This window comes from Chenopodium quinoa, unplaced genomic scaffold (assembly GCF_001683475.1).
Source record: "Chenopodium quinoa cultivar QQ74 unplaced genomic scaffold, ASM168347v1, whole genome shotgun sequence".
NCBI classification, from domain to species: domain Eukaryota; kingdom Viridiplantae; phylum Streptophyta; class Magnoliopsida; order Caryophyllales; family Amaranthaceae; genus Chenopodium; species Chenopodium quinoa.
In genome coordinates, this window is record NW_018745461.1 from 313,477 (window position 1) to 327,937 (window position 14,461).

The 14,461-nt window shown below is 36.7% G+C and overlaps 1 protein-coding gene across 1 annotated transcript; it reads right to left on the minus strand.

Moving 5' to 3' along the window:
* Window positions 1–11,625: 11,625 nt before the first annotated feature.
* LOC110714873 lies at window positions 11,626–14,253 on the minus strand. The gene is made up of 2 exons (XM_021893425.1): window positions 13,859–14,253; window positions 11,626–13,302 (listed from the first exon to the last, which is right to left on the minus strand). Exon 2 carries the CDS (start codon window positions 13,155–13,157, stop codon window positions 11,994–11,996), a length of 1,164 nt encoding a protein of 387 aa, XP_021749117.1. The 5' UTR covers window positions 13,158–13,302; window positions 13,859–14,253; the 3' UTR covers window positions 11,626–11,993.
* Window positions 14,254–14,461: the final 208 nt, after the last annotated feature.

Genomic DNA, 14,461 nt, shown 5'->3' on the forward strand with positions numbered 1-14,461 from the left:
TAATATTTGATTTTCTCCTACTTTATTCCTTTCGACCTTATTCTCCGTAGTTTAGATTTTATTCATAAAAATATTGGTTACTTAGATAATTTAGACTATAATAATTAATTAGGAATACAAAGATTGTTTCCCTGTGGAGTTTGACCCTACTTCCCTATCTACTTTAGTTAGAGGACTTAGGTAATTATTTTTTATTAGAGGATACGACTTTACCCTGTCATCGGTACAAGTTTCGAACGGGTAAATTGACCGTTTTAAGGCAAATTAGATGGTTCCACCCACCCAATTGGACTCCCGGAGGGTATTAGGGACCATGGTAAACATCTCGACAATTTTTATTTCTGTGCGAAACGTGGTCAAATTACTTAAATATTGAAGGCTATTATCCACGCTTTTTGAGGAATTTTTTATGTAATGGGGTCTGGTGGCAAAAATTCTCGAGACGTTAGGGGATACATCTTAGGGACATATTGACAGGGTAAAGTCGTATCCCCTAATAAAAAATAATTCCTAAGTTCTCTAACTAAAGTAGATAGGGAAGTAGGGTCGATCTCCACAGGGAAACAAGTCTTTTTAATTCTAATTAATTAATATAATCTAAATTATCCAAGTAACCAATATTTTAAATTTGATTTCTATACTACGAAGGGTGAATTAGGGAGAAAAGAATCAATAATAAGGACTAGGGTCGCAGGTTCACCAATAATTAATATTCCGGGATAGAACGAAGCAATCAATAATTAACAATGCATCAATAACTTGATTAACAGGCTCTCGCAATTTATTAACCAACATGGATCTAACAGGCTCTCGCAATTTATTAGACCTAAGTTCCTAGTAAAAATAGCCTTTAATATTAAATCAACATCTACTCGATTCATCAATTCAATATTGCTAAACATTCACAATCAAATTACATCTGCTCGATTCATAATCTAATTGCAAAGAATTAAAACAATTCAATAGGAAATTATCATGCAATATCAACAATCAATAATAACAAACTATCCCTTCATATTAATTATGGATCCCCATAACCCTAGAATTAAACTACTCACTAATCATCATAACTAATCCAATCAAATAAACAATTAAAAACATAAACAAGAAAACAATTAAAATAGCTGAAATTAGAAAGGGAAGAAATTGTACCAAAACAAATCTGGAATTAATGAAAGAATTAAGTACAAGAGTTGAGAGAGAATTCTAGAGAGAGAAAAATACTAAGTAGAGAGAGAAAGTCTAAGAGAAAGAAGTCATTAATTATCCGTACAAAACGAATATATATATCTCCCCTAAAACACGAATTAAACAAAGCATAATCAGGTTCTAACAAAACACGCGCCCGATCGGGCGAAGGGGGCGCCCGATCGGGCCCGCCTTTTTTCTATGCCTATCCTTCAGTGCTGCGCCCGATCGAGCCTACGCTCACCCGATCGGGCGCGCATCTTCTTGGCAGCTGGCATGAGCGTAGCTCGCCCGATCGGGCGCAAGCTTGCCCGATCGGGCCCGGCTTCATCTTGGAGGTTTGGACTTCGATTTGGGCTACATTTCTTGGCCCAATCCATATTTCCTCTCGAGTCTCGAATACATGGTCCAATTGCCTCAGGCTCCGAAAATGGTCGTGCTCCTCCTAAATGCTCATAGTCGCTTCATAAAAATCCCGGGAAAATGCTCCGAAGGTGCAATTCCCTGCAAAACTTAACCAAAACTACGAAAACACTAGAAAACACATATTAGTAATAAAAGTGGCCCTAAAGGGCCAAAAACACTACTAATTATGACCAAGGGACGGGGGTAAAATACTATATAAAATGGACACATCACATATAATGACTTGAGTAATCATATATTACCATTATAAGTTGTCGAAAATGTCCGTGGTAGGCTTGAGTTCACGAAATCGATACAAGTTTTGAACGCGTAAATTGACCGTAATAAGGCAAATTAGATGGTTCCACCGACCCAATTGGACTCCCAGAGGGCAATAGGGGACCATGGTAAACATCTCGAAAATTTTTATTTGCTGGCTTAAAAAGGTCAAAAAATTCCAAAATTGAAGGCTATTATCCACGTTTTTTGAGGAATTTTTTACGTTACGGGGCCCGGTGACAAAAAGTCCTGAGACCCTAGGGGATATATCTTAGAGATATACAATGACGTTTGGAATCATATATTACCATTATATGTTGTCAATAATGTCTGTGGTGGATTGGGTTCACGAAATCATTACAAGTTTCGAGCGGGTAAATTGACCTTTTTAAGGCAAATTTGATGGTTCCACCCACCCAATTAGACTCTCGGAGGGTATTAGGGACCATGGTAAACATTACGACAATTTTTATTTTCGGGCGAAAAATGGTCAAAAAATTCAAAAAATGAAGGGTAATCCACGCTTTTTAAGGAATTTTTCATGTTACAGGTTCTCGTGGCGAAAAGTTTTGAGACCTTAGAGGATACATCTTAGGGACATATAATGACATTTGGAATCATATATTACCATTATATGTTGTCAAAAATGTACGTGGTAAGCTTGAGTTCTAGAAATCGATACAAGTTTCGAATGGTAAATTGACCGTTTAAAGGCAAATTACATGGTTCCACCAACCCTAATAGAATCCCGGATGGTATTAGGTACCATTATAAACATCTCGGCAATTTTTATTTTAAGGCGAAAAGTGATAAAAAAAATCCAAAATTGAAGGCTATTATATACGCTTTTTAAGAATTATTTTAATGTTACGGGGCTCGGTGGCGAAAACTCTTGAGAACCTAGGGGATATATCTTAGGGACATATAATGACATTTGGAATCATATATTACGGTTTTATGTTGTCAAAAACGTCCGTAGTAGGCTTGAGTTCACGAAATCGGTTTAAGTTTCGAATGCGTAAATTGACCGTAATAAGGCAAATTAGATGGTTCCACCCACCCAATTGGACTCCTGGAGGGCATTAGGGACACAGGTAAACATCTCCGCAATTTTTTTTTTCGAGCGAAAAAAGCTCAAAAAATTCCAAAACTGAAGGCTATTATCCACGCTTTTAACGAATTTTTTATGTTACAGGCCCGGTGGCGAAAAGTCTTGAGACCCTGTGGGATACACCTTACGAACATATAATGACATTTAGAATCATTTATTACCATTATAAGTTGACGAAAACGTACGTGGTAGGCTTGAGTTCACGAAATTGATACAAGTTTCGAACGCGTAAATTGACCGTAATAAGGCAAATTAGATGGTTCCACCCACCCAATTGGACTTCCGGAGGGTATTAGGGACCATGATAAACATCACGGAAATTTTTATTTTCAGACGTAAAAAGGTCAAAAAATTCCAAAATTAAAGGCTATTATCCACGCTTTTTGAGAAATTTTTTACGTTACGGGGCCCGGTGGCGAAAAGTCTCTAGACCCTAGTGTGACACCCCAATAATTCTCCCATTTCCAAACCACTTACTTTAAATAAAAATAGTGGAGAACCATTGGCATGTTACTGCCACGTGGTAGGATTGAGTTCACGAAATCGGTACAAGTTTCGAATGCGTTAATTGACCGTGATAAAGCAAATTAGATGGTTCCACCAACCCAATTGGACTCCAGGAGGGCATTAGGGACACAGGTAAACATCTCCGCATTTTTTTTTTTTCGGGCGAAAAAAGCTCAAAAAATTCCAAAATTGAAGGCTATTATACACGCTTTTAAGGAATTTTTTATGTTACGGGCCCAGTGGCGAAAAGTCTTTGGACCCTAGGGGATACATCTTAGAGACATATAATGAAATTTAGAATCATTTATTACCATTATAAGTTGTCGAAAATGTCCGTGGTAGGCTTGAGTTCATGAAATCGATACAAGTTTCGAACGCGTAAATTGACCGTAATAAGGCAAATTAGATGGTTCCACCGACCCAATTGGACTCCCGGAGGGTATTAGGGACCATGGTAAACATCTCAACAATTTTTATTTCCAGGCGTAAAAAGGTCAAAAAATTCTAAAATTGAAAGTTATTATCCACGCTTTTTGAGGAATTTTTTAGGTTACGGGGCCCAGTGACGAAAAGTTCTGAGACCCTAGGGGATACATCTTTGAGATATACAATGACGTTTAGAATCATATATTACCATTATATGTTTTCAATAATGTCTGCGGTGGATTGAGTTCACAACAATCACTACAAGTTTCGAGCAGGTAAATTGACCGTTTTAAAGCAAATTTGATGGTTCTACCCACTCAATTGGATTCCCGGAGGGTATTAGAGACCATGGTAAACATCATAACAATTTTTATTTTCGGGCGAAAAATGGTCAAAAAATTCAAAAAATGAAGGCTATTATCCACGCTTTTTAAGGTATTTTTCATGTTACAGGGTCTGGTGGCGAAAAGTGTTGAGACCTTAGAAGATACATCTTAGGGACATATAATGACGTTTGGAATCATATATTACCATTATATGTTGTCAAAAATGCCTGTGGTAAGTTTGAGTTCAAGAAATCGATACAAGTTTCGAACGCGTAAATTGACCATTTAAAGGCAAATTACATGGTTCCACCAACCCTAATAGACTCCTGAAAGGTATTAGAGACCAATTTAAACATCTCATCAATTTTCATTTCTAGGCGAAAAGTTATTAAAAAATTCCAAAATTGAAGGCTTATCTACGCTTTTTGTGAATTTTTTTATGTTACGAGGCTCGGTGGCGAAAACTGTTGAGAACCTAGGGGATATATCTTAGGGACATATAATGACATTTAATTGGAATCATATATTACCGTTTTATATTGTCAAAAACGTCCGTGGTAGGATTGAGTTCACGAAATCGGTACAAGTTTCGAATGCGTAAATTGACCGTGATAAAGCTAATTAGATGGTTCCACCAACCCAATTGGACTCCCGGAGGGCATTAGGGATACAGGTAAACATCTCCGCAATTTTTTTTTTCCAGGCGAAAAAAGCTCAAAAAATTCCAAAATTGAAGGCTATTATCCACGCTTTTAAGGAATTTTTTATATTACAGGCCTGGAGGCGAAAAGTCAGGAGACCCTAGGGGATACATCTTACGAACATATAATGACATTTAAAATCATTTATTACCATTATAAGTTGTCGAAAATGTCCGTGATAGGCTAGCGTTCATGAAATCGATACAAGTTTCAAACGCGTAAATTGACCGTATTAAGGCAAATTAGATGGTTCCACCGACCCAATTGGACTCCCGGAGGGTATTAGGGACCATGGTAAACATCTCGAAAATTTTTATTTTCAGGCGTAAAAAGGTTAAAAAATTCTAAAATTGATGGCTATTATCCACGATTTTTGAGGAATTTTTCATGTTACAGGTTCTGGTGGCGAAAATTTTTGAGACCTTAGAGGATACATCTTCGGGACATATAATGACGTTTGGAATCATATATTACCATTATATGTTGTCAATAATGTCTGCGGTGGATTGAGTTCACGAAATCAATACAAGTTTCGAGCGGGTAAATTGACCTTTTTAAGGAAAATTTGATGGTTCCACCCGCTCAATTGGATTCCTGGGGGGTATTAGAGACAATGGTAAACATCTTGACAATTTTTATTTTCGGGCGAAAAATTGTCAAAAAATTCAAAAAATGAAGGCTATTATCCACGCTTTTTAAGGTATTTTTCATGTTACAAGGTCCGGTGGCGAAAAGTGTTGAGACCTTAGAGGATACATCTTAGGGACATCTAATGACGTTTGGAATCATATATTACCATTATATGTTGTAAAAAATGGTCGTGGTAAGCTTGAGTTCAAGAAATCGATACAAGTTTCGAACGCGTAAATTGACCGTTTAAAGGCAAATTACATGGTTCCACCAACCCTAATAGACTCCCGAAAGGTATTAGGTACCATTATAAACATCTCGGCAATTTTTATTTTAAGGCGAAAAGTGATCAAAAAAATCCAAAATTGAAGGCTATTATATACGCTTTTTAAGAATTATTTTAATGTTACGGGGCTCGGTGGCAAAAACTCTTGAGAACCTAGGAAATATATCTTAGGGACATATAATGACATTTAGAATCATATATTACGGTTTTATGTTGTCAAAAACGTCCGTAGTAGGCTTGAGTTCACGAAATCGGTTTAAGTTTCGAATGCGTAAATTGACCGTAATAAGGAAAATTAGATGTTCCACCCACCCAATTGGACTCCCGGAGGGCATTAGGGACACAGGTAAACATCTCCGCAATTTTTTTTCCCGAGCGAAAAAAAGCTCAAAAAATTCCAAAATTGAAGGCTATTGTTCACGCTTTTAAGGAATTTTTTATGATACGGGACCGGTGGCAAAAAGTCTTGAGACCCTAGGGGATACATCTTGGGGACATATAATGACATTTAGAATAATTTATTACCATTATAAGTTGTCGAAAATGTCCGTGATAGGCTTTAATTCACAAAATCGATATAAGTTTCGAACGCGTAAATTGACCGTGATAAGGCAAATTAGATGGTTCCACCAATTCAATTTGACCCCCGGAGGAAATTAGGGACACAGGTAAACATCTCCACAATTTTTTTTTTCGGGAGAAAAAAGCTCAAAAAATTCCACACTTTTTGAGGAATTTTTTACGTGACGGGGCCCGATGGCGAAAAGTCTTGAGACCCTAGGAGTTACATCTTGGGGACATATAATGACATTTAGAATAATTTATTACCATTATAAGTTGTCGAAAATGTTCGTGATAGACTTTAATTCACGAAATCGATATAAGTTTCGAACGCGTAAATTGACCATGATAAGGCAAATTAGATGGTTCCACCAATTCAATTTGACCCCCGGAGGGCATTAGGGACACAGGTAAACATCTCCACAATTTTTTTTTCGGGATAAAAAAGCTCAAAAATTCCAAAATTGAAGGCTATTATCCACACTTTTTGAGGAATTTTTTACGTTACGGGGCCCGGTGGCGAAAAGTCTTGAGACCCTAGGGGTTACATCTTTGAGATATAAAATGACGTTTGAAATTATATCTTACCATTATATGTTGTCAATAATGTCTGCGGTGGATTGAGTTCACGAAATCAATACAAGTTTCGAGGGGGTAAATTGACCGTTTTAAGGCAAATTTGATGGTTCCACCCACCCAATAGGACTCCCGGAGTGTATTAGAGACCATGATAAACATCTTGACAATTTCTATTTTCGAGCGAAAAATGGTCAAAAAATTCAAAAAATGAAGGCTATTATCCACACTTTTTAAGGTATTATTCATGTTACAGTGTCTGGTGGCGAAAAGTGTTGAGACCTTAGATAATACATCTTAGGGACATATAATGACGTTTGGAATCATATATTACCATTATATGTTGTCAAAAATGGTTGTGGTAAGCTTGAGTTCAAGAAATCGAGACAAGTTTCGAACGCGTAAATTGACCGTTTAAAGGAAAATTAGATGGTTCCACCAACCCTAATAGATCTCCCGGAAGGTATTAGGGACCATTATAAATATCTCGTCAATTTTTCATTTTTTGGCGAAAATTGATCAAAAAATTCCAAAATTGAAGGCTATTATCTACGCTTTTTGTGAATTTTTTTTATGTTACGAGACTCGGTGGCGAAAACTCTTGAGAACCTAGGGGATATATCTTAGGGACATATAATGACATTTGGAATCATATATTACCGTTTTGTGTTGTCAAAAACGTCCATAGTAGGCTTGAGTTCACGAAATTGGTACAAGTTTCGAATGCGTAAATTGACCGTAATAAGGATAATTAGATGGTTCCACCCACCCAATTGGACTCCCGGAGGGCATTAGGGACACAGGTAAACATCTCCGCAATTTTTTTTTCAGGCGTAAAAAGGTAAAAAAAATTCCAAAAATGAAGGATATTATCCACGCTTTTTGAGAATTTTTTTATGCTACGGGTCCGGTGGCGTAAAGTATTGAGACCAAAGGGGTTACATCTTTGAGATATACAATGATGTTTGGAATCATATATTACCATTATATGTTTTCAATAATGTCTGCGGTGGATTGAGTTTACGAAATCAATACAAGTTTCGAGCCGGTAAATTGACCGTTTTAAGCCAAATTTAATGGTTCCACCCACCCAATTGGACTCCCGGAGGGTATTAGAGACCATGGTAAACATCTCAACAATTTTTATTTTCGGGCGAAAAATGGTCATAAAATTCAAAAAAATGAAGGCTATTATTCACGCTTTTTAAGGAATTTTTCATGTTACAGGGGTCTGGTGGCGAAAAGTGTTGAGACCTTAGAGGATACAGCTTAGGGACATATAATGACGTTTGGAATCATATATTACCATTATATGTTGTCAAAAATGGTCGTGGTAAGCTTGAGTTCAAGAAATTGATACAAGTTTCGAATGCGTAAATTGACCTTTTAAAGGCAAATTAGATGGTTCCACCGACCAACCCTAATAGACTCCTGAAAAGTGTTAGGGACAATTATAAACATCTCATCAATTTTTATTTTTAGGCGAAAAGTGATCAAAAAATTCCAAAATTGAAGGCTATTATCTACGCTTTTTGTGAATTTTTTTAATGTTACGAGGCTCGATGGCGAAAACTCTTGAGAACCTAGGGGATATATCTTAGGGACATATAATGACATTTGGAATCATATATTACCGTTTTATGTTGTCAAAAACGTCCGTGGTAGGCTTGAGTTCACGAAATCGGTACAAGTTTCGAATGCGTAAATTGACCGTGATAAGGCAAATTAGATGGTTCCACCAACCCAATTGGACTCCCGGAGGGAATTAGGGACACAGGTAAACATATTTGCAATTTTTTTTTCCGAGAGAAAAAAGCTCAATAAATTCCAAAATTGAAGGCTATTATCCACGCTTTTTGAGGAATTTTTTATATTACGGGCCCGATGGCGAAAAGTATTGAGACCCTAAGGAATACATCTTAGGGACATATAATGACATTTAGAATCATTTATTACCATTATAAGTAGTCGAAAATGTCCGTGGTAGGCTTGAGTTCACGAAATCGATACAAGTTTCGAACGCGTAAATTGACCATAATAAGGAAAATTAGATGGTTCCACCGACCCAATTGGACTCCCGAAGGGTATTAGTGACAATGGTAAACATTTCGAAAATTTTTATTTTCGGGCAAAAAATGGTCAAAAAATTCAAAAAATGAAGGTTATTATCCATGCCTTATAAGGAATTTTTCATGTTACAGGGTCTGGTGGCGAAAAGTCTTGAGACCTTAGAGGATACATCTTAGGGACATATAATGACGTTTGGAATCATATATTACCATTATATGTTGCCAAAAATGGTCGTGGTAAGCTTGAGTTCAAGAAATCGATACAAGTTTCGAACGCGTAAATTGACCGTTTAAAGGAAAATTACATGGTTCCACCAACCCTAATAGACTCCCAGAAGCTATAAGGACCATTATAAACATCTCGTCAATTTTTATTTTTAGGCGAAAAGTGATAAAAAAAATTCCAAAATTGAATGCTATTATCTACGCTTTTTGTGAATTTTTTTATGTTACAGGGCTCGGTGGCAAAAACTCTTGAGAACCTAGGGGATATATCTTAGGGAAATATAATGACATTTGGAATCATATATTACCGTTTTATGTTGTCAAAAACGTCCGTGGTAGGCTTGAGTTCACGAAATCGGTACAAGTTTCGAATGCGTAAATTGACCGTGATAAGGCAAATTAGATGGTTCCACCAACCCAATTGGACTCCCGGAGGGCATTAGGGACATAGGTATACATCTCCGCAATTTTTTTTTTCCGGGCGAAAAAAGCTCAAAATTTTCCAAAATTGAAGGCTATTATCCAAGCTTCTATGGATTTTTTTTTGTTACGGGCCCGGTGTCGAAAAGTCTTGTGACCCTAGGGGATACATCTTAGGGACATATAATGACATTTAGAATCATTTATTACCATTATAAGTTGTCGAAAATGTCTGTGGTAGCCTTGAGTTCACGAAATCGATATAAGTTTCGAACGCGTAAATTGATCGTAATAAGGCAAATTAGATGGTTCCACCCACCCAATTGGACTCCTGGAGAGTATTAAGGACCATGGTAAACATCTCGGCAATTTTTATTTTCAAGCGTAAAAAGGTCAAAAAAAATTCCAAAATTGAAGGCTATTATCCACGCTTTTTGAGGAATTTTATACGTTACGAGGCCTGGTGGCGAAAAGTCTTTAGACCCTTGGGGTTACATCTTAGAGATATACAATGACGTTTAGAATCATATATTACCATTATATGTTGTCAAAAATGTCCGTGGTAGGCTTGAGTTCACGAAATCGGTACAAGTTTCGAACAAGTAAATTGACCGTTTTAAGGCAAATTTGATGGTTTCACCCACCCAATTGGACTCCCGGAGGGTATTAGAGAACATGGTAAACATCTCGACAATTTTTACTTCTTAGCGAAAAATGGTTAAAAAATTCCAAAATTGAAGGTTATATTATTCATGCTTTTTGAGGAATTTTTTATGTTACGGGGTCCGGTGGCGACAAGTCCTTAAACCTTAGGGGATACGTCTTAGGGTCATATAATGCGTTTGGAATCATATATGAATATTATATGTTGTCAAAAATGTATGTGATGGGCTTGAGTTCTCGAAATCGGTATAAGTTTCAAACGGTTAAATTGACCGTTTTAAGGCAAATTGGATGGTTCCACCAACCCAATTGGACTCCCGGAGGATATTAGGGACCTTGGTAAACATCTTGGTAATTTTTATTTCCGGGCGAAAAATGGTCAAAAAAATCTTAAATTGAAGGCTATTATCTACGCTTGAAAAACTTCAATAGGAGCAATAATTGTAAGAAGAGAACTGCCCAAGCACACAAATTCCGTCAGAGAAGGACTGCATTTGGTACGCACAAATTGCCTGACATGGATGCAAGGAATGAATCCTTTAAGAGGTCTTTAGTAGACGGTTTCTCTGATACTGAAGCCATATACTGGTCAATGAAGTTCCTCACCAGAGGATACTTTACTGCATTCACCATACGGCTTATCACGGGTGATCATCTGCAGCTTGCATATCCCAGAAGAATATACATCCACTAGTTGATTATACTCCTCATCATAAGACTCGGGTTCCATAAATTCCGGGGTTCCTGTAACACATAAAGCTGTACCATGTTCCAGAACAGTTGCAAGTCCAAAATCACCAATTTTAACCTGGCCTGAATAACCATTAACAAAACTATTCTCACACTTGATATCCTTGTGAATAATTGGTGTATTATGACTGTGAAGATAGTCTAACCCTTTAAGGATCTCTCTCGCCCAGTTCTTGATTGCCTTCCAATTAGTATCGACAAGATAGCTAGCTAAGCCCCTTCAACCCAGCGCAGAGCTTCATAACTAAGTCTTATGATTCGCCAAGACACTTATGTTTCTCACTGTACTGTCGTAAATCCCCAGAGGTGAAGAGCTCAGTGATCATGTTGATGGACTTGTTCCTGTCATCGATCCACAAATATTGTCACAAAATATCTGTCAAATTTTCCTGTTGTAGAAAACTAAAGTATATTATATGCCACAAGCATAATAGCTTGTTTTTATTTCTCTAAATGTGAGGCATGACAATTAGCACATGAAACATTCTAAAAAATATTAAGGTTCTTACAAAAAATTTGTTGGGTAGTCATTACACTACAGTATAATTTAATTTCCAAATTATTTTTTGCCTGCATTACATTGGTTTTAACTGGTTTGCTCATAAGCTTGCACAAGTGAGTAGAAATTACAATGTTTCGTATGTTTTCAATCATCAGCCACAGTACCAGCACCTCCATAATTAAGAGGTAGCAGCTTAGTAGGTATTGATGAAGCTAAAACATTCTTGATGAAAACAAGACAAGCAATGAAGGGACTATGCACCACATAGTTTCTTTTGTTATGAAATTGGATAAATCAAATTATTACAATACAATTAACCTACCAAAACTGTAATTTGATGTATCCAAAAAAAGATCTGAGAGTCGCCTTCAGAAGGGAAACCCAGAGGTATAAGAAGTCTTCTTTGATGATTCTGCCAACCGCTTGATGCCTTTTGAAGCTCCATAATACAACAATAACTCTTTTCTGACTTCCTCCTCTTGGCATCCAACAAACTTCTTCAAGAACCTCTTTTCAGACATCCTCAATGCCGTTATCATTACAGCTTGATTTACTTGTGGACCGAGACCCATTTCTCGCATTTTACTAACCAAGAGCACCCGGGGCCTCAGTATTGTTTCCAAACTACAGAACAACAGAAATGGATAACGACAAATAATGCTCTGTGGCAACTTCATAGTACCCATTATAAAAGTCATATGTCGTCGAACTTTTTCCACTGAAAGAGTCATCAATAATGGCTGTCGACCAATAAATGCCAGTACCTCATCCTCTGAGAAACCATACTTCTCAAGATTTGCAACCTTTTCACGGATAGTCTCGAAGCGTGATACACCAATTATTGTGACCACATACTTGTACATTTTTGAATCACTGCAGATTCCAGTCCTACGTATGTAATCTAGTTTCTCTGGGCTCATATTGGTTCTCTGAGTTAACGTAGGCCTAAGCAAGAGCATGGAAATCACTTCGCTTTTACTGAGACCCATTTTCTCATACACTGAAAATGTAGGTATGACTGTCTTATGAAAGTCGTAGATCAGAAGTGAGGGATTCCTAATGATAGCTCTAACACAAAGAGCCCGTGACTCAAATAGAGATAGTAGATCATTTAGACGTTCATCAAAGCGCCGGTTAATTTGGCATCTCAGAAGGCGCGGACGACAGTGGACCATAGAGACAAGCTCAGAGGATGAGACACCCAATTTACGAAGCAAGTAAAGCTTAGATTCAAGTAAAGAGGGAATAGCATTGCGTAATGAAGGCTGCCGGGAGAAAATAGTACTTATCTGGCTTTCACTACAACCATAGTTCCTCAAAACTTCAGTAGCGCATTTTGGGAACTGTACAAACGTTATTACTTCCTGCACACCTTCACCTACAAGTGGAGATGATCTGCTCGAACTTTTAGTTGTAGTCGAGAAAAAACCAGCCTTTACGCAAGGACTTGTATTACGAAAATAATTACAGAAATCAAATTTAATACTCTGAACAGTGAACAGAGTTCTAAACATGCAAAGTTGAGCCTTCATTGTACCTCCAAACCAGGCTTGAGCAATCTGGCAAAGAGGCTACACTGTGATCATTTCCCTATAGAAAACGAAATCAGCTGGTTTTTCCCAGGATATTTACAGTTCCCTCTTTGTTCAACCCCCAATATAATAATAGCTCTTGTACCTACATCAGAAACGAGTAGCAGTATCTAAGTTGCTATATAAAGTAGAATTTTTTTTTTTTAATTTTTCCGCATCAAATTTATGAGCAGGAGCCTTAAGATATATAACAGATAACTGACTGAAAAGTAGTCAATATTAAATGACATAACAAGGAAAAGGAAGGACATAAGAATCCATGAAAAACTTTGGCAGCATTAAAAGCAGTAGCAACAAACAAATTAAATTCCAGTATGAAAAGGATAATGTAAGCAAGACTCTAATTACAAGTTTAGATAGGCCAATTACAGTGTAATTGAAATCACAATACGGATTAATCAATTCATCTTCAGCATTCTAGACTTTAATTAAAAAGTCATCCCTATGAAAGCAAAACTCATTACAGTACATGAAAGAGGCAAATCCCACTCAACATAAGGTTACAATCGTGATTCGTGAAGCGAAAATTAAAAAGTCCAGATTCAATTAAATAAGTACAAAATAACATTGGAACCCTAAATTAGATCAACTATAAACCCTAGATTAGATTGTGAAATTGATTACAAAAAGAAACAACTTACTTCAGAAAGCTGCATCAATGGAGAAGGTGGAGTTGCGCTTCAATGGGAAACTCAGAAAGAGACAAGCAGGGCTGCGCTCATCCGTTTCTCTTCTTTCCTTTTTTATGACAATATTTTAACTTAACTCATTCTCTATCCCTTTCTTCAATACCTCATATACCAAACGGGGATTATCAGAGTAGCCTAAACTCAATAAGCTTGAATTTTTTTTTTAAACGGTAAGTAATATTAATATTATTAAATTAAATAATAGTCCTACGGTATTGATAATAAAAAAGATTTGCAAGGAAAAAAAATACCACAACTTTTATAATCAAAATCATAAATAATTTACATACTCCGTATTTGGCAAGCCCAAGACAGAACAAAACAAACGAAAATAAAACTACTCCTTGCTTTCTTATTCATATTTACTTATTGTTAGTATACTTTAACATGTCTTTTGATACTTTGTTCTCAAGGATTAGTGTACAAGAAAGTCATAATTTAATGAATTTATTGTAGTTAATCACACTTAAACCCAATTAGTAAAAGTTGGTAGGCTTTCTCTTGCACCATAGTTGTCCATAGTGTCTCTTCATACTTTCCCCCATTTGAAAGCTA